General features: G+C 37.9%; 2 protein-coding genes across 3 annotated transcripts; both read left to right on the forward strand.

The window, feature by feature from the left end:
* Nucleotides 1–9,236: 9,236 nt before the first annotated feature.
* Nucleotides 9,237–13,637, forward strand: LOC142608635 (amino acid transporter AVT1G). Its single transcript, XM_075780334.1, has 11 exons — nt 9,237–9,504; nt 10,166–10,440; nt 10,944–11,158; nt 11,336–11,359; nt 11,467–11,647; nt 11,736–11,955; nt 12,204–12,339; nt 12,419–12,584; nt 13,113–13,156; nt 13,262–13,324; nt 13,423–13,637. Exons 1-11 carry the CDS (start codon nt 9,329–9,331, stop codon nt 13,516–13,518), a joined length of 1,596 nt encoding a protein of 531 aa, XP_075636449.1. The 5' UTR covers nt 9,237–9,328; the 3' UTR covers nt 13,519–13,637.
* A 9,780-nt stretch (nt 13,638–23,417) lies between these two features.
* On the forward strand, nt 23,418–25,095 carry LOC142610083 (aspartic proteinase PCS1). 2 transcript variants are annotated; one of them, XM_075781795.1, is made up of 2 exons: nt 23,418–24,193; nt 24,278–25,095. In XM_075781795.1, the coding sequence occupies exons 1-2, from the start codon at nt 23,563–23,565 to the stop codon at nt 24,925–24,927; spliced, it is 1,281 nt and encodes a 426-aa protein (XP_075637910.1). In that variant the 5' UTR covers nt 23,418–23,562; the 3' UTR covers nt 24,928–25,095. The 2 variants fall into 2 exon arrangements, with proteins under 2 accessions (XP_075637910.1, XP_075637909.1); XM_075781794.1 differs by having other exon boundaries at nt 23,418–25,095.
* Nucleotides 25,096–25,317: the final 222 nt, after the last annotated feature.

Here is a 25,317-nt window from a genome sequence, read left to right on the forward strand (position 1 = left end):
ATCCTTCCTTTGAGCTTTTGGATTTCTTTGACGGTCTTCGGTGATGTCATGTTTAGTATTGCTTGTACCTTCTCCGGATTTGCTTCTATCCCTCTTTGGGACACCATGAATCCCAAGAATTTTCCTGAGGCTACCCCGAAAACACACTTACTGGGATTCAGCTTCATCTGATATTTTCTGAGGGTGTCAAACGTCTCTGCCAAATTGTCCAGGTGCATCAATTCCTTTTTGCTCTTAACGAGCATATCGTCCACATACACCTCCATGTTTCTGCCAACCTGCTTGCTAAACATCTTGTTTACTAATCTTTGGTATGTTGCTCCTGCGTTCTTCAGTCCAAAGGGCATCATAGCAGTAGAGCCCTTGACTCGTGATGAAAGCGATTTTTTCTTGATCTTCCTCAACCATCATTATCTGGTTGTATCTTGAAAAAGCGTCCATGAACGTCAGTAGCTTATGCCCGGCCGTAGAATCTACCAGCTGGTCTATCCTAGGCAGAGGGAAACTATCCTTTGGGCAAGCCTTGTTTAGGTCCATGAAATCCACACACATTCTCCGTTTCCCATTCTCTTTTTTCACTAGCACGAGTTGGCCTGCCACTCAGGATAATAAACCTCCCGAATGAAGCCTGCCTGCAACAACTTGTTAACTTCGTCGGTGATCGCTTGGCTTCGTTCGGGAGCAAAGACTCGTCTTCTTTGTTGGATGGGCTTTCTTCCAAGACCCACGTTCAGCTCGTGTTGGATGACCTGGAGTGATATGCCGGGCATATCCTCGTGACTTTATGCAAAGACATCTAGGTTTTCCTTGAGGAATTGAATGAGTTTCGTCCTCATCTCGAGGCTTAAGGTTGTTCCTATCCTCGTCATCTTGGCAGTCTCTCCCTCGACGAGCTCCACTGCTTCCAAAACTTCTACTTTGTCTTCTTTTTCCTCCTCAATTTTCCACGTGTGGTTTTCCTTCGCAACCAGTACTGCCTGGTAGCATTCCCTGGCCAAGACCTGATCCCCTTTCACCTCGCTGACACCGTCCTCGGTTGGAAATTTCACCTTTAAGCAGTAGGTGGACGTAGTCGCCTTCCACCTGTTAAGCGTGGGTCTCCCAATGATTACACTATATAAGGAGGGGCAATCTACCACCAGGAAGTCCAACTAACAGGTCAGCTGCTTCGGGTAGGTCCTACTGTGACTTTTAGCGTCATTATGCCCTTGGGGTATACCCTTTCCCCGCTGAAGCTGACGAGGGGGGAGTCAAACGGGCGCAATCTCCTAGGATCTAGTTTCAACTGTTGGAAGGCCGGTAAGTACATGATGTTTGCAGAGCTGCCATTGTCTACAAGGATCCTCTTGGTGTTAAACCCTTCGATTGTGAGCGTTATAACCAGGGGGTCATTATGTGGCTGCCTTACTCCCCGAGCATCCTCTTCGTTGAAAAACATGTCCTAGTTTGTCCATCTCTGCTTGAATGGGGGTTCCATATGGACGCTATTTACTTGTCTCTAGCATGTTTTCTTGAGCGACTTGTATGATCCCCCCGTGAATGGCCCTCCTACGATCGTACTTATCTCCCCAATCACATCCTATGGTGGTTGGGATGGACGGATCTCACTCTTGGATGAGGATTCACGCTGGCTCTTGTTACCATCTCTGAACCTGCTAGACTCTCCCTTATTCACATACTTCTATAGTTTTCCTTTCTGTATCAACTCCTCTATCTGTCTTTTCAAGTCTCGGCAATCCTCCATGTATTGGCCATGATCCTTGTGGAATCGGCAGTATTTGTTCTTGTCACGCACGTTAAGGGACAAATGTAGAGGTCTCGGCCACTAAAGGTAATGTTGATCCTAAATCTGTGTCAAAATTTTGTCAACAGGCATAATTAGTGGGGTGAATTTTACTGTTCGTGGAGCTTTTTCGTCTTTTCGTTTATCTACGTCACTTCCTCGACGGCCTGGGCGCTCCCTCTTTTACCCCTACATTCGTCTTCCTTCCTTCCCTCATTTCTCGGCCTTTCCTCGTCCACTATGGCCGCCAGTGCGTCCTCGGCATTCATGTACTTTTAGGCCTTCAGGAGCATCTCTGCCATCGTCCGAGGCGGATTCTTTGCCAGCGAGATGACGAATTTTCTGGACCTAAGCCCTGCTTTAAATGTCGTCAGTTGTACCTTGTCGTTTGCGTCATCCACTTCTAGGGTCTCTCGAGTGAAGCGTTTCACGTATGACCGCAAGGTCTCCCTTTCCCCTTGCTTAATAGTGAGTAGGTACTACTTAACTGTTCGAAGCTATCAATGGATGAAGTGGGCAGTCTCGTAAACCACTCTCTTCTAGCTCCCTTCAGCGTAGTAGGGAAGGAACGACACATTATTTCATCAGGGGGCTGTTGAAGGACCAGTGTCGTCTTGAAGGTATTAAGGTGATCTTGGAGATCCTTAAGTCCATCAAAAGGCTCAAGTTGAGGCAACCGAAACTTTACTGGTACTAGTCGTTCCAAGACTGCCATGGTAAAAGGAGAATCCGTTGCCCTGACCATTCTATCCAAGCTCTGATCCGTCTTCTCCTTAATGGAATTTCTCAACTCGTTCATCTCCTTCCTCATTTCTTGGAGAAGATCATAATGTTGTTCATCTGGAGTAATGGTCCTTCATCGATCGCTTCTCCCGTGGCTTTCTCCCTCATCCTCGTGGACAGCTTTGGATCGATCCTCCTTTTGTTGAAGCCTTTGTCTCATCTCCTGATTCTGCTTGGTGAGTTCTTCAACGGTGGCCGCAAGAGCTTGAACTTGCTGAGCCAAGGCCGCTGAGTCCTGGTTGGATTCCATCTGGATATCGAAGTTGGTAAGAACTGCGTTTTCGAACCGTAGTACGAGAATGTCAATCCCCACAGACGGCGCCAAACTAATGAAGCAAAAGTTCGTCAGTCGATATGAGTTCGTCTAGATAGTGCCGGTCACACTCCTACGTCACAACGGAAGCAAGAGCTCCTTCAAATGGTCACCGGTGTGGTGTCTACCACAACGCCTCCGATGCCAAAGTTAGTGCGGAAGAAGGTTTATAATAATAATAATAGAATAACTCAGTATCTCTTGTGACTGTATCTGTCCATATACCTTGTGTTGGAGGTGTGAAGGCTTTATATACATTCTTCTGGATTCTAGCCGTTGTGGTATTAATGCCTTGCTCAGTAACGTTCCCAGCTAAGTAATGGATCTTTAATACGCCTCCAACGATCTACCTAGCTGGTGTTGTAACCACCCGAGGTATTGCTGGCGGCATTGAATGATTCTGGTATCCTCGTCAATGACGTGGCTAGCTGCTTAGGTTCGTCAAAGAGAGCGGTGTCATCTGCAATATTGAATTCGTCCGTGATCCATTTCATCAGTCCCATCATGGATGAATGTAGTCATGTTATGGCCTTTGCTGACTCAATCGATAAGGTGATTGTGGAGAGTGCTAGTGATAGCGAGGATTCTTCTAATGATGAAGTATCCAAGAAGCCTATGATTAGCTATGCACTCAAATAGAAAGGATGTCTAGTGCAAAGCTTGATGAGGTCTTGAGTGCTCAAAAGCCTAGTTCTGATAAGACTGGCTTAGGATATGCTGTTTCCTCTGGCCCCTTCTCTTCCATGGCTTCTGGATTAAGGACTGTCATTGTGCCCCAATCCGAAAAAGGTAATTAAGGTATGAAATCCAAAACTGTTTTGGCTAATTCTAAATCCTTTGTTAGACCTCATGTTTGTCACCATTGTGGTGTTTCTGGACACATTCGTCCTAATTGCTTTAAGTTGTATCCTTAAAAGCAAGTGTCCAAATGGTCACAGGTTTCCTCTCAAGGACCTACACCTTTGTTTGGAGAGTTATTAAAAACCTTAAGCACTTTAACTCAATTTCAGAAAAATCTTAATTCTTCCATGTCCTTTAGTAGACATACTAGGACACGTGTCTTTTCATCTTCACGGCCAAAGACTCGTGCTGTGTGGGTGATAAAGGATCCTAAGACTTAAGTGTCTTTTTTGTTGTCCTCTGCTTTAATTCTTTCTATCTAAAATAGGACTCTCTTTGCTTGATTTCTTATCTACTTTTGGAATCATGCTTTCATGCATCTGCATTTTTCTTTCATGCTTTCATACATATGCATCTTTCTTTCATGCTTTTATGTATATGCATCTTTCTTTCATGCTTTCATTATTGTTTGTCTGTTTTTGTTTGGTTGTTTAGTTTTATTTTGTTTTGTTTCAAAAATAAAATTAAAAATTAAAAAAAATACAAAAACAGTGTATGTATGTGAACATCGGTTCTTGTGAACCTTAAAATGGCCATTGAAATAGAGTTTTCTAAACTTTGTATCGTTTGTAGCTTAGATGAGCATCCTTATGCACAACTAAGCAAGTGAGCTTTATGGCTCTTTGTTTGTGATGAGTAAGGTTAAGTGATCTCTTGTACTTAACACTCGTATCACTCTTTTTGATGGGAATGACTAGAAAATCCTAAGAGAAAGGCATAAACAACCATCTCACCACTATTACCCACCAATCATGACAATGACATCTATATGCTTCGGCATAGTAAAAGTGTAATGTCAAAAAACTTAACATAAATAGGTATTTCTTTTCTCTCTTGTATACCCATGCATGATTTGCTTGATAAAATAAAATATGCAAAGAAAATAAAAGCAATAAGAACAAAATGCTTTATAATATGATTGCAATCGTGTTTTCTAAGAGATGTGGAAGTTATAGGATGTATCTCGAAGGTGATAGTCCTCATCAAACAATTATGATTGTGTGTGAGTTAAAGTGATTTTCTCGTATCTCAAATCGTCATAACATAGAGACACTTATGCAATCTTGTGAGGTTTTTCACACACAACACGCAATATTTTTTGCTACTCTTGATACATGTGCAAGTACAATGTGATTTGGCCATCACAAGGTTTATATGTGTTAATGTATGCTCACTAAACTGTCTTAACTTGTTTTTGAAATATAAAATTAGTTAGACTTGTTTAGCGTATGTGTGTTTTGGAATCTATGTGCTTAAAATTTCTTGTTGAGAGGTTTTTGAGAGGTTAAAATGCTGTTTAGACCTTTGATTGAGTTGCTTGTTTGATTGCATTCATGTCTGTGTTTTTCCCTTCTTTGAAAAACTGTTTTTAAGCAATCTCGACACCTCTCGATACCTGGCTTATCTGTCGAGATCTTCAGTTGATTTTTTTATCGCAATCTCGACACCTTTCGATAGCTAGGTGGATCGATCGAGATATCTCCTGTCTCCTCGATAGCTTCTCGATAGTTGTTCAATCCATCAAGGATTGGCTCGATAGCTTCTCAACACCTCTCGATCCATCAAGATCCTCTACATGCATTATTTTTCACATGTTTTGCATGTTTCTCTTATCTTGTCATCCATAGCATCTTGTTTCATTACATTCATGCATTTATATGGATTCCTTGTTTCCCCTTGATCATCCTTGATTATCTTTATGTTTCTCGAGTGAGGCTTTATAGCTTCTTGTACCCTTTGTCAATCATGACAAAAAGGGGGAGAAATATGTGGTTTCTTCTTAAGATTCAACATGTCAAGGGGAGAAATGCATGCCCTTGTAAAGGGGAGATTTGTTTCATCTTGTTAGGAGGAGCGATTACCTCCTTGTTGTTGTAGGAGCTACTTTTAGCTTCTTCTTCTTGTACCTTAGGTCTTATGACCATGTTTACATACATTGTGTTTATCTTTGATATATATGTGATGATGTATATTTTCTTCACTTACCTTTACATGTGTTGTTTCTTTTCTATCTTTAGACACATGTTTCTTATAATTTGTATGCAATCTATTATTTTTGCTTCACACAAAGATGCCTTGATGTGTTTTGTTTAAAGTGTTTCAAAAATACAGGTTGTAAAAATCTACTTGTCATAAACTCTCTTCTTGCAAAATTTTTCAAGAGTTTGTGTTAGGATAGATTTTATTGTATTTAACAAGTGAGCATGAGTTGAGTGATTTATGACTTCTCTCATATGTTCATTTGTTTGTTGTGGTTTTTTTACGGATTGCCAAAGGGAGAGATTGTTAAGGAAATATTTTATGTAGCTGGCTAATCCTTTGACAAAACGCACTTTACTTGTATTTGGATAAATCTAGGATGTGTTTAATACTTCAAAGAACATGTTGTTTAAGTCTAGTATTAAAGCCATAAAGATTGGACCAAGAAATAAGTGAAGAAAAGGTGTTCACTAAAGCTAGACAAATAGCTCGACACCTGTGGATACCTGCAGACAGATAGCTCGATAGCTGCTCGACAAATAGCTATCTATCAAGGTTTAATGAGGCTTGACAGATACTATCTATCGAGGTATTTATCGAGGTTACAGAAATCAGAATTTTCAAATATAATTTTCGGCCCATGCTTTGTATTTGTGTAGGGTTTCTTTTCTCACAACCCTAGACATATATAAGGCTGATTTTAGAGGCCATCACATAAGAGAATATAAGGAGAACATATGCAAAAGGTGACCGAAGTCTTATTCTCTCAGAAAGAAGCTACTATGCATTTGTGCCTTCAGGTTTTGTAACTAAGTGCTTCTTGATCTTCATTGTTAATGAAGCGAAAAAACTTTGCAGCCAACATTCTTCTTCCTTAAGTTGGTGAATGGGTCACGTACTGGGATTCGTGCAAAGGAGTTAGTCACGTACTGGGGTCCGTGCATCAAAGAGTGGCATTCATATATTGAAAAGTTCAGAAGTTCTGAAGCAATGGAAGGTTTCTACTGTAAGTTCATCTACGGGGATTGTAGAGTCTAAAGACAAAGGTTTTGTACTAGATCTGAAACTTCTCTTTACTATAGTGAATTGCTTTTCGGGAAGATTTCCCCCCAGGTTTTTCACTATGAAACCGGTTGGTTTCATTGATTTCCTGGGTTATCATATCTTGTCTTATTTACTTTTCCGCTACATATGATTTTGACATGATATTGATATTTGTTTGTTTTAACAAGTTTTATGCATAATAAATCTAATTAACAATTTGGGCTTAAAACTTATTAATTCTATCAACCGAGGTCTAAATTTCCCAACAAATTCCTTATCAATCTCTTTTATTTGGTCTTCAAACGGATCTCCCTTATTTCCACTAATAAATCCATTGTTTCTGTTATTCATTGCATTCAAAACTTCAGCCTTTTTTGGAATGGACATAATGGGTGCATTAATTGTTTCCGTGATTTCCTCCGCAGTGTCAGTCGTTTCCATCTCCGCCTCTTTCGTTGTCTGAGTACCAACCGGCCTAACCTCACACTGCGCCTAAGCTTCTTTCTCGATCACCAGACTTGTAGACTGTGAACCTCCCTTTTTCCTAGACTCATAAAAACCAAGCATGATCACCACTTATTTTCGTCTCACTTGGGATGGCGGAGCTCTTATCCATGGACCATACTCCCTCTCCTTGCTAGCTAGAGTTCCATCACTTTCAATCCACTTCTCACAGTCTTTATCGGAGTGATCCAAACAACCACACCAGTAGCATATATTAGGAAGACGTTCATACTTGAAGGTCACCCAGCAGTCTTCATCATCCTCAATCGATAGTATTCGGCCCCTACACAAAGGTACAGAAATATCAATGCGCACCCGAACTCTAAAGAAACTGCCTCTATCAACTTCATTATCATTTGACTTATGATCCACTGAACCAATTACTTCACACAGTTCCTCAGCCACATCTTTACTCAGATGACTAATAGGAATATTATGCACCTGGACCCATATTAACACTGAATTAAGACTCAATTCATGCACTGGAGTGGTGTTGTCCAACCGTTGAAGCACAACTAGATGTCAGTCAAAACTCCAAGGTTCAGTCGTCAGAATTTTGTTCACCTCTTCCACATTATCAAACTCAAATAGCATCGTATGCTCACCTGCATCTCGGACTTTAAATCCCTTTTTGGCTCTCCACAACAGACTGAAAGTCCTTACAATGGCTTCTGTATTCAACACTCTCTTAGTCAGAAATTTGGCCACAAGAGTAGCCTCTCAATTATCCCTGTTTTTCTTCACCGTCAGTTTGCCTCCCTCCCTCTCATTGAGTGACAAATTCCGCCATTGCTTCGTTAAACTCTCCATGTATCCTAAAAGTGTTTCCCACACCCCAAAGAACAAACAACCCACAAGCCCTACTGATAATACCGTATTACCTTAGGGGACCCAGCAACCTTACAAGAAGGGACAACCTTCTACAACCTAGGAAACAACAGTCCAAGACCCCTCCCTAGAGACATAGAAACTTTTAATGTGTGCATTGAAAATTTTAGTTTGATTTACACTTTAATTTAATTGGTTATGCATGACATAAAAGTAATTAGAGGGAATAAAAAAATACATTAGTCAACTATATAATTACACTACAGGTTTTTAGTGAAAATCTAGGAGGGTCCATTATTGGAATTTATGTCCAAGATTATTTATTTTTACCAAAAATACAAGAGGGGAGAGGGGGCCGGGGAGGATTTTTGAAAAGTCAAGGGGTCTTGTTGTAATCTCATTAGGCTACATAATGAACTTGCCTAATATCCTTGGTCCTCTTTTTGGGCAAAAAACTTGGGTCATTCTTCCAGCTCATGGTCCTCATTTACCTGCATCTAGCTAAGAAAGATTAACAAAAGGCTAAATATTAGTGCATACTCGGATGTTGTACACAACCGCACACATACTTTGTACTGAAGGGATGATTTTAGTTCAAAACATTTTAAACTAAGATGGTAATGGTGTTACTCTTAACAAAAACCCTAATAGTGTAATACAGAAAATAATACCAAATCTGACAATACCATTACTTCATTGGCATCCTAATTTCCTTATAAAATAATACCAAATCTGGCTTTACTAGTGACATTTTGGCATCTAATTTACTTATAAAATATATTTACCAAATCTGACTATACCATTGGCATCCTAAATTCCTAATAACAATGAACTTTGTCGAATTTGGACAAAACTAAACTAAAAAAAAAAAAATGTACAGCTCCAACATCGGATCTCCTCGTATCTTTCCCTTGCATGGCATCTATTCATAGTAAAACTAAAAACAACAACGCGTGTGCACTCCCACAAGATCTTAGCCACCTATATATCTCACGCATATCTTTACTATAAACTAGGATCCCCGATTAGCTTGGCATACTTAGGTACTTGAAACCAATCCAAACCAAACCAGCATAAGGTTGTGTTTGGCAGTAGAACGAGTTTTCCCCCCTGTGAAACCTTAACGTGAGGTATCAAGAGATATAGAAACTGTTCTATATAAGGTGGTGTTTGAATCCACGAGGAGAAAAGGGATGAAAGTGGACGAAGAAATGGGTCGGGACCTCGTGGACGAGTGGAACTCCGATGATGAAGAAAACCAGGCCAAAACAATAGGTGAGAATGAGGACGAGACTGAATCTGAGGCCACAGGTTCCTCACCAAGTCAATCTGATAACGCCATGGACATCCCATGGCCTCAGAGCTACAGGTACTATATTTACGTTTTTTCTCCCCTCTTAGTTAATGTATTTAATTTGCTGGAAAAATGTCAAGAACTGAAGCTAAAAAGATAATTCGCTGTTGTGAAATGACAAAAAAAGAAGAAGAAGAAGAAGAAGACTCAGATTTGAATTTTCAATGAAAATTCTTCTTTGTTGGCAGTTCAACAAAAACTGTGCTTCTTGCATTGAACTGCTTTAAGTTAAGAGGTCAAGCTTTTAGGGTATTAGGTACTCGTCAGGGAGCAGCTAGTGGATGGAGGCTTGGGATGAGCTATAGATCTAGACATCTTGAGTTCGATCCCCATTAGGAGTTCCCTTGAATTACTTAATACTTTGACGAGGTTTCGTGTTCTATCAGTTTGAGGGGTGCAAAGGCAATATTAGCGATAACTCCCATCATCATAGGTATTGGCATGTCTTCTTGTTTTTAGCATCACTATGAAGGCAAAAAGGCACAATAATAAATCAATTCTTCAGATTTTTGTTTGATATGAGCAAGAAAAAGTACTTTTCTAATCTTAATTTAGTGGCATGAACCAATATTTTATAACAGATTAATATTACAGTTAGAGTTAGGAAGCAACAAAAAAGAAAGATTAAGCCGATCCTATCATAACATATTGACTTCCCTTTGTTAAATCTGTGCAGGCAGTCTATGGACATGTTTACAAGTGTTACCCCACCCACCATTAGTTTTCTAAGGGGGCCTAGCTTGACAGGAGTCAGCAGCTTTCTTTCCACAGCATACAAGAGGCCACAGCCACAACCATCGGAGTGTGATTCTTCACTGAGTAAACCTCTCATTTCTGAAGATCCTACCACACCACCTGTGAAGTTATCTGCATCTACTTACTCCAAACTTTCTAACAGTGGATTGCCACCACCGCAGGAGCAGTGTTCATTTTCTGAATCAGTCATTAATGGTAAAAAAAATCATTAGTGACTCCCTTTCTCTTTAGTTTTATCACTATGTATAAACCAAATTGATTCTTCAGTCTGGCAGGGACTTAGGTTGTTAGAAAACTCTTTATTGCCCAAACTTCTCAATGAAAAATTATAACAGAAATATAGTTGACACCCTTCAACTATTTCCCTAATAATTTAATTTTAACAAAATTAATATAACAACTAGTGTTCATCAAGCTTTTTTTTTTTTTTTTTTTTTGATGTATAGTATATAAGAATTAGCATGCAGTCATATTCCTTGTACTTTCATTAGATATGTAATTATGGACTTCATATCCACAATCCATTCCCATGTCCTTCAAGGCTTCCTCATAGATCTACTTCAAATCCTTTTTAAATTATTTTTTCCTCCACTTCTTAATGTATACATTGTTGAGGCTAATCTCATTGGTTCAACAATTATTACAACTCTATCTCCATAGTTTCCTCCGAAAAAAGATCCTCATTTCCTTATATGCAGGGATCAATATTCTGTGCGGCATAGGACTCCTTACAACTCCATATGCAATCAAAGAAGGAGGGTGGTTGAGCCTTATCTTTCTCGTGATATTCGCTGTCTTTTGTTGCTATACTGGAGTTTTATTGAAGGAATGTTTAGAAAGCTCTCCTGGACTCAAAACTTACCCAGATATAGGGCAGGCTGCTTTTGGGTTAGCTGGTCGATTAGGGATAGCTGTAAGTCCAATATTAATATGAAATGGCCAATTTTTAAATGCTTGTATATATAAGCATATATTGAATGTTGTTATGTATGCACATATAACAAGCACGACTACCATTGAGCTTGCATTTACAAGCAGAAACCTTTGCTGTTTGGAAGCCTAATTGACACTTGGTTTTGTTCCAATGCAGATATTTTTGTATGTAGAACTATATGTAAGTGCAAAAAATTCTTCCCTAATATGTACTTCACAGTTTTCTCTACCTTTTTTGGTCCCTTGCCTTTACTTATGCTCTGAATGGTGAATAGCTTTGGTTTACAGGCTTCTTGTGTGGAGTACATTATTATGATGAGCGATAACTTGGCATCATTGTTCCCAAATACCTATATCCGTCTTGCTGGAATCCATCTTGAATCTCAACAAGTTTTTGCAATCACGTCTACTCTTATTGTTCTTCCAACTGTTTGGCTTAAAAATCTGAGCTTGCTCTCATACCTTTCAGGTTTCTTATCCATCTTATTGCTTTGATTTATTTATTTTTTAAGTTGTATATTTTGCTTAGCTGCTGGTCTTAAATGCTGTGTGTTCAGGAGGAGGAGTAGTTGCATCAATCCTGGTGGCACTTTGTTTATTATGGGTTGGAGTGGTGGACCAAGTTGGATTTCATCCAAGTGGAACAGCTTTAGACCTCACAAACCTTTCTGTTACAATTGGAATCTTTGGATTCAGCTATGCTGGCCATTCGGTTTTTCCAAATATCTATTCTTCCATGAAAGAACCGTCACGATTTCCATCAGTTTTAATAGTCAGGTGACCAAAAATTGTCCTTTTTTTAAATCGAAACTATTCACAATGTTGTCTCAATTAACATTTTTTGATGGTTCAATTCAGAAACCTTATGAGGAGAGAAATAACATATTCCTTAACTAAAAAATTACATTATTTTCAAGAATTCCCAAGATCATTTGCCTCCTTTATGAAGTAATGAAAATCTCCCCCCCCCCCCACCCCCCCTAATTACATGACAGCTTTGCTTATATTTGTTTCCTCTGCCACAGCTTTATTTTTTGCTTCATTATGTGCACTGGGGTAGCAATATGTGGCTTTCTAATGTTTGGTGACTCAATCGAATCTCAGTTCACTTTAAACATGCCCAGCAAATATGTTGCTTCTAAAATTGCAGTCTGGACTATGGTATGATAGAAAACACTTTTTTTTTTCCTGAATTTATATTTACTGCACAATATCATCATGCGATTAATGGATTTTATAGGTTGTGAACCCACTGACAAAGTATGCCTTGACTCTGACACCCATCACAATGAGTATAGAGGAACTCCTGCCTCATGCTCAGCTTAGATCTTACAGTGTAGTGCTTCTCATCAGAACAATTTTAGTATTTTCAACTTTGGCGGTGGCACTGACTGTTCCCTTTTTCGGTGAGCATCTCTAGCACTGCTTATCTACATTGGTTTTGAATGTTCGTTTTCTTACCAAAAAAAAATGTTTTTTTGATACCTGAGTCCTGAATTTGTGTTCTAAGCTTGGAAGGACAAAAGATATGAGGGATGTGCCAATTGAGCTATGAAGCTCTTGATAATATTTTAATTTAGTCCAATATTTTTATGTCTAATATTTTAATTTAACATGTTTTCAATTTAGTCATTCTGTATAATTCTGTCCAATTTTGCTGTTAAGTTTAATATTTTTGAGTGTCATTTTGGCGGATTTGATGGTTCAGATTGGACAGAAGAACTACATTAGAAACGAATGGTAGTTACAAAGACAGATTGAAAAACTGGAACTTAAAGGACTGAATTAAAAACATGTTAAAGTTAAATGGTGTAATTTGTGATTTACTAAAACGTTGATATGAATTGCAATCAAAATAGAATTACATCAAACATTGATAGGAGTCGTCTGTTGTCTGTGGTCTGCTAAGCTGTTTTTTGTCAATTGGACTGCAGCTATCGTGATGGCATTGATAGGATCTTTACTTGCAATGTTAATTGTAAGTTCTCTCTTCATATGTACACCTCAATTTTAATTCGTCATAGTTATAGGCTATCAAAATGAGGAACTTTGAATAAATTATCAATATAATTTTTCATGGCAGGCTCTTATCTTTCCATGCGCTTGTTATCTTAAATTACTCAGAGGTAAATTGACGAAGTTGAAGGTAAGAATTCAAATATTCAATATCATTGAAGTAATTATTCTATGTCTTATCTTGTAACCCGTTCCATGACTAAATCAATTCTTGACATTCTTTTTCAGATTGCAAGTTGCATATTGGTTCAAAGTGTGGGTTTGGTCTGTGCTTGCGTTGGCACATATTCATCAATTACAAGACTAGCTGGCAAAATAGCTTGATTAAAGGACAGGGCATATCTATGGTCTAATCTCGTTTCTTATCCTGAAGAGCGGAAAACAAAGCTGCGTTAGTAAGTTCTCAACTACACTAAAGAACATCAGCATTTCAATGAGATTCAACCAACAAAGACAGATCGGATGAAGTAATGTTGCTATGCTGGCGCCAAGAGAATATGGTTTATCTTAAACACTTTATATGTATAATCATTAGCATCCATAGATCAATTGTTAATGAAAGAATCCAATAAAAAGGATTTGAACATGTATTATTAAAAGGAACTCATGTTGTAAAAGTGGAAGCTCTCTCTTTGGATGGGGAATTCAACAGCTGTTGTCACCATGTTGATACAGCAAATCCATGCATTTGAATTTTGGTGAGACTCATTAGTAGGCTGAGGAATTGATTTATCTACAAAGCAAAGCTTATTCTTTGCAATGAGAGTCATGGTCATAGATCATGACCAGGTCTAATACCATATTGCACATACAAGAAGTGAAACAGAGAGAATTGAGAGAGGAAAATTGGAGAGAGAACCAATTCTATTGCAATCAGTACAAGTACCTCTTCTATTTATACTGAAAAAGGCTAACACTAATCATCTATTAGCCGTTACAGCCCTGAAACAGAATGACAGACTCATAAGTCATAACAAACCAACTAGCTCTACAACCATTCAAAACTGTACAAGTTATTAATAAAGTCCTTTGCTAAACGTGCGTGTAATTAATTACAATGGGATCCTATAAGGTGCGGTCATCCTCATTGTCAACCTTTTCTTCAATCAAGCTAATACGGTGTCATTGCTATCATCCCTGTACTTTGTAGTCTGTTATATCGGCAAAGCTCATAGCCCTTGAGCTTGTCAACCTCTACTTCATAAACTTTGTGGTTACCATTCTTATGATGTTCGACTGGTTCGTACTTTATCAGTTCGACCTTGTCTTAAAAACATTGGAAGTAACGTGGGTGCTCACGAAAAAGGTTCTTCACAGGTGACCTTGTAGTTCAAGGCCCTGTGCACATTTCGGTATTGAGGAATATCAGTGATAATACTAAGCATCCTTTCCATTCTCTGAACAATATCAGCATGGTAATTATGGGGAGTGGTTTCTCAACCATCCACAGCTTTGGGATTCCACATTGTTTTGTTGGCTTTAATTTGTTAACAACTATGGTTAGTGTGGAATTGAAACAGCAATTTATAGACAGGAAATTTTCTCTTTATTCTTAAATGATAAGGTGTATCTTGCTCTCCATCTTCTGTCAATCAAATTTTTCTTTTGGGTATGGAATACAATGCCTAAAAGGGAGGAGGGCCTAATTGGATTCTTTGAGGGTAATAACAAGGCCGATACATAATGGGTCTTTGGATATTCTTAACTAGCTAAATAGTGAATCTGAAACTCTTTTAAGTGCTCTCCCACGGCAAAGGGCTAAAGATGCAAATGAGACAACAAAACGTGCACAAGTAAAGGTAGCCAATTGAAGTTCATATAATCAGATCTAAAGGAAGCCACCCAAAGATATACCCAATTTTAGAGACAAAAATTATTAGAAGATTATTTCACAATGGCCAACAGGGGTGTGCAACCCACCCGCCCGCCCGCCCGAACCTGACTTGTAACCACCCGATTCGACTACTTTGGCAGTCAGACTTGGGTCGTAACGTCAAAAACCCAAGCCAATGAGTCGGTTTTGGATTTCTTCCTCCAAAACCCATGAAACCTGACTTGCTCGAAGACCTGTAACTCTGGCAATTTTTCCAAAATTTTGGCTACCTTTTTAGCTAAATCTAGCAATTCTTGGATTTAGAATACTTGTTAACAAAAGCCACAAACAATTAGAAGAATGCAGAATTTAGTACCTAAGAAATGTGATCTTATTATTATATACAACTATAGTTATCAAAACGTAAATGGTGTTGTGAATCAATTTTTTTTATATTTTTTTAATGTATCATATATTGTAAGATATATAAGCACACAATAAATTTTTATAATATACACCCACACACACACCTAAAAGATGTATTTATTATGAATTCTGAATATATTCAAATAATTAATGAGTAATTTTATATCACTTATGTAATAATATTTAACAAAGCTTATTAAGTAAATCAAATTAACATATGTTTACAACATCCACATTCAAATTGCAAAAGTAATAATACATGACATATGAGCAAAATTATAATTTCTTTCTCATCATTTTGCCTAATCAATTTCATCATCTAAGTCAATGCTATAAGAATAATAACAAAAATATTTAACAATGTAATTATATTGTCATTTAATACTTTATTCATATTATAGAAAAAGAAATTTGTAAATATGAAAATGAAGTGTTAGATGTGTAGTTCAAATTTTGTAGGAGAAAAAGAGAGAGGAGGTCCTTGTAAGTGCACAATTTGTACCCGGACCCAAAAACAAGTGATAAGCTCAAGCCCAAAGAGCCTTATACAATGAAATTTGTAGAGTATGGGTTTGAAACCTAGGTTTGGGATGTTGGAAGGTTGAACAACAGGCTAGAATGCCGCTGTCTATACAAGTAATAGATGGACGTAACACCAACAACAACAAAAAAAAAAACTCCTCGAACGTGAGCCGAGGACAATTTGTATAGTATTTCTTTTTCTAAGCAAAATATTACAATTTTTAGTTCTTTTTCCAAGAAGAAGAGAGATCCCCCTCTTCTTTCCCCTCTCCTCTTCTTATATCCTTCTTCTTCCCTGTTTCATCCACGTGTAATACAAATCTTCCTCTAAGATACTTGTCCCATCTACTACCTTCTTAAAGTTTTCAAATAATAGCTGGAAGACTGAATTTTACTGTTCAGAGGTCATTTCTCTATTAATGCGGCCAAGGGGTAGATGCAGGGCCTTTAATGCAATGATAGCAGCTTTTTCCTCAGATATTTCTTACACGTTCCTGCTTCTAAAGGGTGCTTGGATCACACCTTTACCCAATAAATCTTTCAGAATTCTGCCATTAAACCATTTAGCAAGTCCCAGGGCCTTTGCTAGGCCCGTCCGAGGAGATACTCCTCCTTGGGCGACTCCTCAGATCACTATAGTGCGGACTAACCTGTGAGCCTAGAGACCCTGATTGAACAAGTTTGTACCAACTAATCAGGCCCAAAGCCCAAACGTATATTCAAGCACTATTACCCCCCACAGTCCTTATGAACATATTATTTTATTAGGCTCAATCAAATAGCTCTATAAATTTGTGATAAAAACAAATTCGAACTTGTTGGACTCAAATCAAAGCACAAATTTTAATATCGTGCGATACACAATTTTTCAATACGATACCATTCATACGATAATCATTAGTATATCATACAATTTATAAGTATAGTTAATACGTATCTACAATATGATACTTTTTTCACTTAAGATACATATTACTTATCATATAATACTAACAGCTATGGAAACAACCATTCTAATTTGATTGGTGTCCCCTTATTTTATTTTCTTTTTTCTTTTAAACTGACACGATCATTTTTGTTGACAATGACAACTCCACAATATGTAGGAACAAAATTTAATTTTATGTCAAGCCCAAGATATGCAATGCAAATTTGATCAAGATGGAGCATTACTATTTCAATCCAGCCACTCAGTAATGAAAAATTGAAAATCGTTTCCCAAGCCGATTCGTTTATGGACCCAATCACGTTCCTGTGTCGTCCTTGAAGAATGTAGCACCACATGTGATGTGCATGCACCTGGCTGGTTATCTTTTTTGTTTTTTTTTTTAACATTAAGCACTTACTGACCTTTTATAGGGAAATTGATTTGACAATTTAGTACAGGCACCTCAACGACTAATTAAATTTCTGTCTTGTTATTCAAAAAAATTATTTCTTGTTTTAATTAGCCTGTGTTAAGTTTGGAAGGTGAGAATTTTCTTAATCTCTTATTTTGTCTTCCTTAGGTTTTTCATATTCGACTTAATTTACAAATAAGAGAATATATAAACAAAAAGTTTTACACTTATTGATATGATAAATTGTTAGTAATGTATAAAAAAATAATGTCAATGATGTGCTTAAATGAGAATCAATAAAACTTATTACTAGCTTAGGTTGGGTTGGGGAAGCGTGTTTTGCGTTTCTTAGACTCAGTGTTTTTGTTTTTAGTGGATCTCGTGCACTGTTCACAGGACTTACAAATTATTTTTTTACAATAAAAATAACTTTAAAATTTGGTCCTACGGCATTATTTACACATTTAAAAATTATTTTACTACAGTGTTTTCAGTTTTCAACAATAAACGATATCCAAACAGACCATTAATTATTGTAAAAAATGTTGTAATTTTTTTTTTTTCAAAACGTAACATTGCTCAACATAAAAACCGGCTCTTCCACTCAAAATCCGGGGCTAAGAGAATTTGGGACAAAAGCTATCGATCGACCAACGCACATTTATGCATGTGAATGCTACCTCCACCTCAAAAGTCGAGGCCACGTTTGTCTCCTTTTTTAAAATGAAGGTTTTAGATTTGAACCCATGAAAATGTACGTGGATCTGAGTTTGAAATTTGATTGGTTCTTTCTGAGACACAAAAATGAGGATGACTTCCTTTTTTTATTTTTTTTTAAAAAAAATGAAAAAAAATATTGAGGATTAATATTTTTTTTTTTTAAGTTTGGTTTTAAACATGTTTAAAGTTTGGAACTATCATAGCAATCACATTGTTTTTTTAATGAGTTATGTACCTTATTTAAATAGTACATTTGTATAATCTTATAATTTGCAACATAATGAATTGAAAAAAAGATATATAACTCTAAACATTTTTTAAGCCAAACTTTGTTCTAAAACCCTTATTTTATAAGTAGGTACTATTTTATGAGAATTATCATAATGAGAATTATCATAAAATAGTACCTACTTATAAAATAAGTAAGTACCTTATTGTTTATGACCTTTTGGCCACCAATTTAGTAGTCAGAGAGCCGCTTTAATTAGTTTGTCTGTTCATTTTATTGATATGGCAAGGTACAAGCATAATTTAGTGCACAAAGAAAAAGGAAAATTGAAGTGTTCCAATTCTGTATTTTTTTTGTTTTTGCTTTGAAAAAGAGGGTTATATTACATTACAACTACTCAAACATGCAAGAGACAACCGAGCCCTTCAAAAACTCCAGACCTTTACAACTACTCAGTCCTTCCCCTTGGAGAGGGGGGTTCTTATATATAAGCTCTGATGATAACTATAATTAAAATGCTTTGACTTGAACGCTTCAGAGAAGGTTACAGACCACGTTTTTGGAGTAAAACTATTTAAAAATAGAGAGAATATAAAAAGATCATGTGCTTCCCTTTTAAATTATTCTTTGGATATCCAACAACCAGCCGAAGTTGCTTATGAAGCTTGCTTTTAGCACGAGAGGGTGCCATCATCTTTTACTTTTTCAATTATTCCCAAGGTAAGCAAAGCACACACACCAACCTTTTAGTGTTTTATCTTTCTAGGGACTAAACAAAGAACACATTAATTTTTTATTTTCCTGTTTTGTGTATCATATTGTGTTGTATATCATAAAAGATACAAATATCTAATAAATTTATAAAAAAATTATAAATATACATATAAAAGGTATATGAATTATAAATTTGAAATTGTAGATGCTCATTTTTTTTAGCCCAACAACAAGAGGAAAGCCTAAAGACGTGGGCAGAAGAGAGTAGGATAGAAAAATGTCATTAAGCCCAAGCGGCAGGAATAATGGATCATGAGTCTATGAAGCAAGCAAATAGACCCTGAAGAAGTAAGTGGGTCTAAGAAGACCCAGAAGAAAGAAATAACAAACCCATGGGTTGTATGGATGTGGAAAAACAAGAATGGGCTACGGCCGTCACGGCAGACCCAAAGCAATGTAAGTAAAGAAAGTAAGGGGCAAAGAAGAATCCATGAGCCCCAAGGAAGAAGCAAGAAGCACTTGGGTCAAAGAAACCCAAGGAGTCAGTAAAAACCTATGGAAAAGGGCTAAGGATGCCCCAAGAAAGTAAACGGGCCAAGAATGCCCAAGGGAAAGTAGATGGGACAAGGGAGTCCACAAGTAGTCAAGGGCCCAATTAGTTTTTTGGGCCTTCAGAAAAAGAATGAATAGAAAAGCTCGGAAAGGCCCAGCGGACTTAAGTTAAGCAAACCCCACGGTAGGCATAGTAGAATGGTGCGGCAGAAAGCAAATGACAAGGGCTGGAAGCATAAGAACAGCCCACAAACGGGCAAGGTCCAGCCCCTAAGAGAAGCAAACTATAAATGCAAAGTCAGGGAAAGTAGCTCACGCCATAAGAAGTCAAAGGTGAACGGCAAACAGGGCAAATTGACTTTCAGACCGCGGCAGACACATGAGCAACGGGCAGAACTTGGATGAGCATAGAGGCAAAGCACACGCAAGACCCAGGCACCACCAACTTGTACCCAACCAATATAGGAAATGGTGAGGTCATGGGTCAGAGGTAAGAGAGTATGGTTTGGCGGTGGGGAGGGGGAAAGACCCATTTTTGTGTTTCCTGCTTAAGCTCTTTTAGAGGCAATGTCCTACTGGGATGACATACCACCCAAAAGAGGCAAAGCTGAGTTGGAACCACTAGGTGCATGCCATGAGGGACGGAGAGAATGAGAGTATTTACACCGTGGCAGGTAAGGGTGTCACGGCAAGCAAGCAAACAAAAAAGCCTTCTTTGTCTGGTGAGGTGGAGAGGTGTGGCCAGTGCAGGCTGGGTGACTGACTAGTCAGTGATGGTCGACAGTCAGTGATGGTCGACAAGGACACCCATACCAGACAAAAACGGTTAAGGGCTAAAATGGTAAAAGCCAAGCACAGCTAGCACTATATAAGAAGCCTTCATTGTGCACGACAAAGAGAGGATGGCAACCTCTGGAATAATCACTAGAATCAGAAAAGAAAGGAGAGTAAGAAAACAATAAGGAAAGAGAGAGAATCAGAGAAAGGAGGGTAAAAAACGAAAAGAAAGAAAGGAAAAGATTTACGAATAGAGAGAAGAAATAAAAAAGAAAACAGAGAGAACTGAGTGACAGGCATGCACCGAATGGATCAATCTCCCTCTCCCTCTTCAACCGATGCCTTCTGGTAACAAAAAAAGGACCTTGCAAAAATACAGGTCATTTAGGCCCACCCCTTCAAAGCCGTTAATTTCTCCTTCCATAAGAGATTAGTCGCATTGAAGAGGTGGTTTTCCCTTCTTGACTTAGACTTGGCAGTAACTTAACACAGCAAGCTAACATTTACTTCTTTTTTATATAAGTTTATTGTTGTTCATTCAATACTTGTTATTTTGTTGTTGTTTTGTAAAACGGGCACCCCTTATCAAAGCTCACTATTTATTTTATCTGAATCCTAAAGGAATTTCCATTAATGTCCTTGTTATATCTATCTGCCATAGTTGATATGACAGTTCTGCCTGCCATGGACGTATGACACAAGCCTGATCAATAGGGACATTGTTTGCACGCAAGCCGGATCAAGAAGGTTCGCCCTTGGACCGGTCCCAACTCTCTGATCCAGAAATCTTTAGGCCTAGTGTTGCAGCAGGCGGCCCAGCCCAACACTTGCAAAAAAGAAAAGAAAAAAAAAAAAAAAAAAAAAAAAAAAAAAGCCCACACAGAAATATATTCAATTAATGACTAATTTGATAATTACTTATGGAATAATATTTAACAAAGTTAATTAAATAAATCAAATTAACATGTATGCATTTATAACATACACATTCAAATTTATTAAACTCGAAAGTGATAATACATGGTATATGTAGGGACACGATTTTCAGACCAAGCCCAAAATGTAAGGGATCTTGGCCCAGTGAACCTAGAACAATAAATTTGTAGAGAGTTGATCAAAGAGTTAGGCTTTAGTGCATGGATAACAGTTAATATAATTGTGGATGATGAGCCAACAAGAATTGAACCCGGTTTGTGCGAGAAAGTTTGTCATTGGCACAGTCCGAAGAGCTCTGTTCTAGTATATATTGGATGACAATGGTTACAGGAGTTGTTGAGATTGCTATAGTGCTTTCTCTTCTCCTTTTTTCATCCCCCTCTTTCTCTGGGATCTCTACTCTTATTTATATTACATCTCTCCCTTCATCCTTACCCTACACGTGGACTACATGTGGACAATTGATGGTTTATGCTGATACTTGTCCCATCAGCCCCTCTAAAAGTCTTCTGGGGTGGCTGTAAGGCTGCCATAATACTGTTTAGAGGTCACTTTCTCATTAATGCGGTGGTAGCAGTTTTCCCTTAGATATTTTTGAGTCCTTATCCCTCTTGTACGTTCATGATGCTCGTTGCTATCATTAGAACTTCCTGAAAGGTCATCCTTGATCATTAGGATCCATACCAGATTTGCGTTTAGCTTTATCCGAGGAGATAGTACTCCTCAGACTCGGACCACCCATGCTTCTCTGCCAAAACCACATGCTCTCGGCCAAATCCCAAAATCCATGACCCCACAGTATATGAGCCAAAATAATAATTTCTATTAATCATATTCATCATCTTGCATAATCATCTCCATTTACGTAATGTAATTATAATGTCCATCATCTTGTGAAATTATTTCTTTATTATTATCGGCATTTGCTATATCTTCTTATTCTTCTTTTTAAATAATTTTTCTTTATATTTTTTCTTGGTATTCTAGCTTCTTAGATTTATAACAATAATAATAATAATTAAAAGTAATTATATTGTCATTTAATACCTTAATCATAATATAAAAATGAAATTTGTAAATATAAAAGTGAAATCTTAAGTGTGTAGTCCAAATTTTGTGAAAAAGTAAGAAAAGAGGGAAAAAAAAACTCATGTACATGTTATTTTATTGAGCTTAGTTAAGTAGCCCAATAATTTATTATTAAAAACAAAGTCTAACAACTTGTTGAACTCAAATAAAATCACAAATTTTAACCAAAAAAAAAGGACTCATTTTAAACTCACTTGTCTATATATTGTATTATACATACGATTTAGCAATATAATTCAATTCATATGATACATACTTATGTATCGTATGATCATAAGCATTTCTGATACACATTTACGATATGTAGCTTTTTGTATACAATATGATATTTATCGTACAATATGTATCGCATATCGTATAATACTGACAATTATGCACATAACACACTTATCTCTATAATCCTAGCAACCAAATACACAGCTTTAACCCCCTGGAATGAAGAATTTGTTAACTTTTGTTAAAGGTGAGCTCTTTTTTAATAGAGAATAATCTGCTTATAATCTATATTATATCAGCCTATTTGACCCCAAAAAAAAAGGAGGAGAGGGGAAGGGTTTTTTTTTTTTTTTAACGCTACAGCGCTACAAAGTGGAAGCTAGTTATTCATTTTTCTGTTTTTTTTTTTTTTTTTAACATTGGAGGGCTGTTGGATGCTACTTACGTGTTGTTTCTAAGTAATGAAATCTATCATCTGTCTTGGAAAGAGTATTTATCAACTTTGCATGTACAAAAACGTACTTTTCTTTTCTTTTTTTAATGTCAATACAAAAACGTACTTGGTTTAATTAAATTGACGGACTCATGATAGAATACACTTTCATATAATAAAGGAGCTAGTAATTTTCCAGTTATAAATATTTTAGCATTTTAACACACGTGAAATGTACCCACAGTCACAGACAGTACCTTTTAACTCTCCTAGTAGATCTATCCCTCCCTCCCAAGAATATCTTTTTTCTATCCAAATAAATGGAACAGAAGCTTCGTGTTTTAGAGTCCATGGTCAATGGACTTCACTCTTCAGTAGTGCTCTCTGATTCATCACACTGTCCCTAAAACCTACTACATTTCACACATGAGAAGTTGATCAGTGCATCACACAAAACCCAAATATTGACTTTGCAAGTTGCAAGCTCACACATATTTACTAGTATTTATTTGTCTCTGCAGCATATATTTCATTTATATTCATTATTCACACCTACCTGTTCGGTTCCGATCGATCTCAAATTTACTTCAAACACTACACCATGAAACCTTACTACCTTCTTCTTCTTCTTCTTCACCTTATGCCTTGCTGCAATTCCAATTCCTTCACAACCCCATTTCTCAAATCTCTTTCTTTTCTCATTTTTTACGCTGCATTTTGTTCTTCTTCTTCTTCTACGTCTCAAACACCGACACTTGTTTTGCCTCTCAAAACTCAGATAATTCCAAGTGGGTCAATCCCTAGGCCTCCAAACAAGCTTCCTTTCCACCACAACGTAAGCCTCACTGTCTCTCTCACTGTTGGGACTCCTCCTCAAAACGTTTCCATGGTCATCGACACAGGAAGCGAGCTCTCCTGGCTTCACTGCAACAAAACTCCAAACTTTCCCACCACTTTCGACCCGGCCCGATCCACCTCTTACTCTCCGATACCGTGTTCCTCACCCACATGCACGACCCAGACCCAGGATTTCCCGATACCCGCTTCATGTGACAACAACAACCTCTGCCACGCAACTCTCTCCTACGCTGACGCGTCCTCCTCAGAAGGAAACCTCGCCTCCGATACGTTCTATTTCGGAAGCTCCGATATTCCCGGCACGGTGTTTGGCTGCATGGATTCAAGCTTCAGCTCCAACTCCGACGAAGACTCCAAGAGCACCGGGTTAATGGGTATGAACCGTGGGTCCCTCTCTTTCGTTTCTCAAATGCGTTTTCCGAAATTTTCGTATTGCATATCGGGTTCCGATTTTTCAGGCCTTTTGTTGCTCGGAGAAGCCAATTTTTCGTGGTTGACTCCGTTGAACTACACGCCGTTGATCGAAATCTCAACGCCGTTACCGTACTTTGACCGGGTCGCTTATACGGTACAGCTTGAAGGGATTAAAGTATCGGATAAGTTGTTATCGTTACCGAAATCTGTGTTTGTACCGGACCATACCGGGGCGGGTCAGACCATGGTGGACTCTGGGACCCAGTTCACGTTCTTACTGGGGCCGGTTTACACCGCATTAAAGAACGAGTTCTTGAATCGAACCGCAGGGATTTTGCGGGTCTTGGAGGATCCGAATTTTGTGTTCCAAGGAGCTATGGATTTATGTTACCGGGTCCCACTGAATCAACTGAAATTACCACGATTACCAACTGTGACTTTAATGTTTCGGGGGGCCGAAATGACTGTATCGGGCGATTGGATCTTGTACCGGGTACCGGGTCAAGTAAGAGGGAGTGATTCAGTGCATTGCTTGACTTTTGGGAACTCTGATTTATTGGGTGTGGAGGCCTTTGTGATTGGTCATCATCATCAGCAAAACGTGTGGATGGAATTTGATCTCGAAAAGTCTAGGATTGGTTTGGCCCAAATGAGATGTGATTTGGCGGGTCAGAGATTTAGTGTGGGACAGTAGGTCCCACGGCCTTAGTGCTAGTTTCCTTAACAAAGCTTTCTGATTGGACTGATCAGATTGAAATCTGATCAATCTTTTATACATATGCTATTTCATAAATAAAAAAATATATATACATATGCTATGTTTTTTCTTGGCCTAAAGTTGTATACAATATGCTTTTTTTAATTTTGTTTTTGGGGATTGGATTCGACAGGCTATGCTGGCAACAATAGATTTCAAGCATCTTGGTGGTTAGATTATTAATATGGTCCTTGGGCCATGCAATTATGGCTGTCCTAGGGGATTGTTACCGTTGGATCTATGGTCCACACTCTTGGTATTGTGAACTGCAATCAAGGAAGTGGCAAGCTATGATTTGATTTCAAACGGAAGGATGCGAAGAAGAGT

Source organism: Castanea sativa, chromosome 9, assembly GCF_040712315.1.
Source record: "Castanea sativa cultivar Marrone di Chiusa Pesio chromosome 9, ASM4071231v1".
Lineage (NCBI taxonomy): Eukaryota > Viridiplantae > Streptophyta > Magnoliopsida > Fagales > Fagaceae > Castanea > Castanea sativa.

Coding starts and splice junctions, on each gene's coding strand:
- LOC142610083 (XM_075781794.1), top strand. CDS start 23,563: ATGAAACCTTACTACCTTCTTCTTCTTCTTCTTCACCTTATGCCTTGC.
- LOC142608635 (XM_075780334.1), top strand. CDS start 9,329: ATGAAAGTGGACGAAGAAATGGGTCGGGACCTCGTGGACGAGTGGAAC. Junction 11,956..12,203: donor CCATCAGTTTTAATAGTCAG/GTGACCAAAAAT, acceptor CCTCTGCCACAG/CTTTATTTTTTGCTTCATTA. Junction 12,340..12,418: donor AAATTGCAGTCTGGACTATG/GTATGATAGAAA, acceptor TGGATTTTATAG/GTTGTGAACCCACTGACAAA.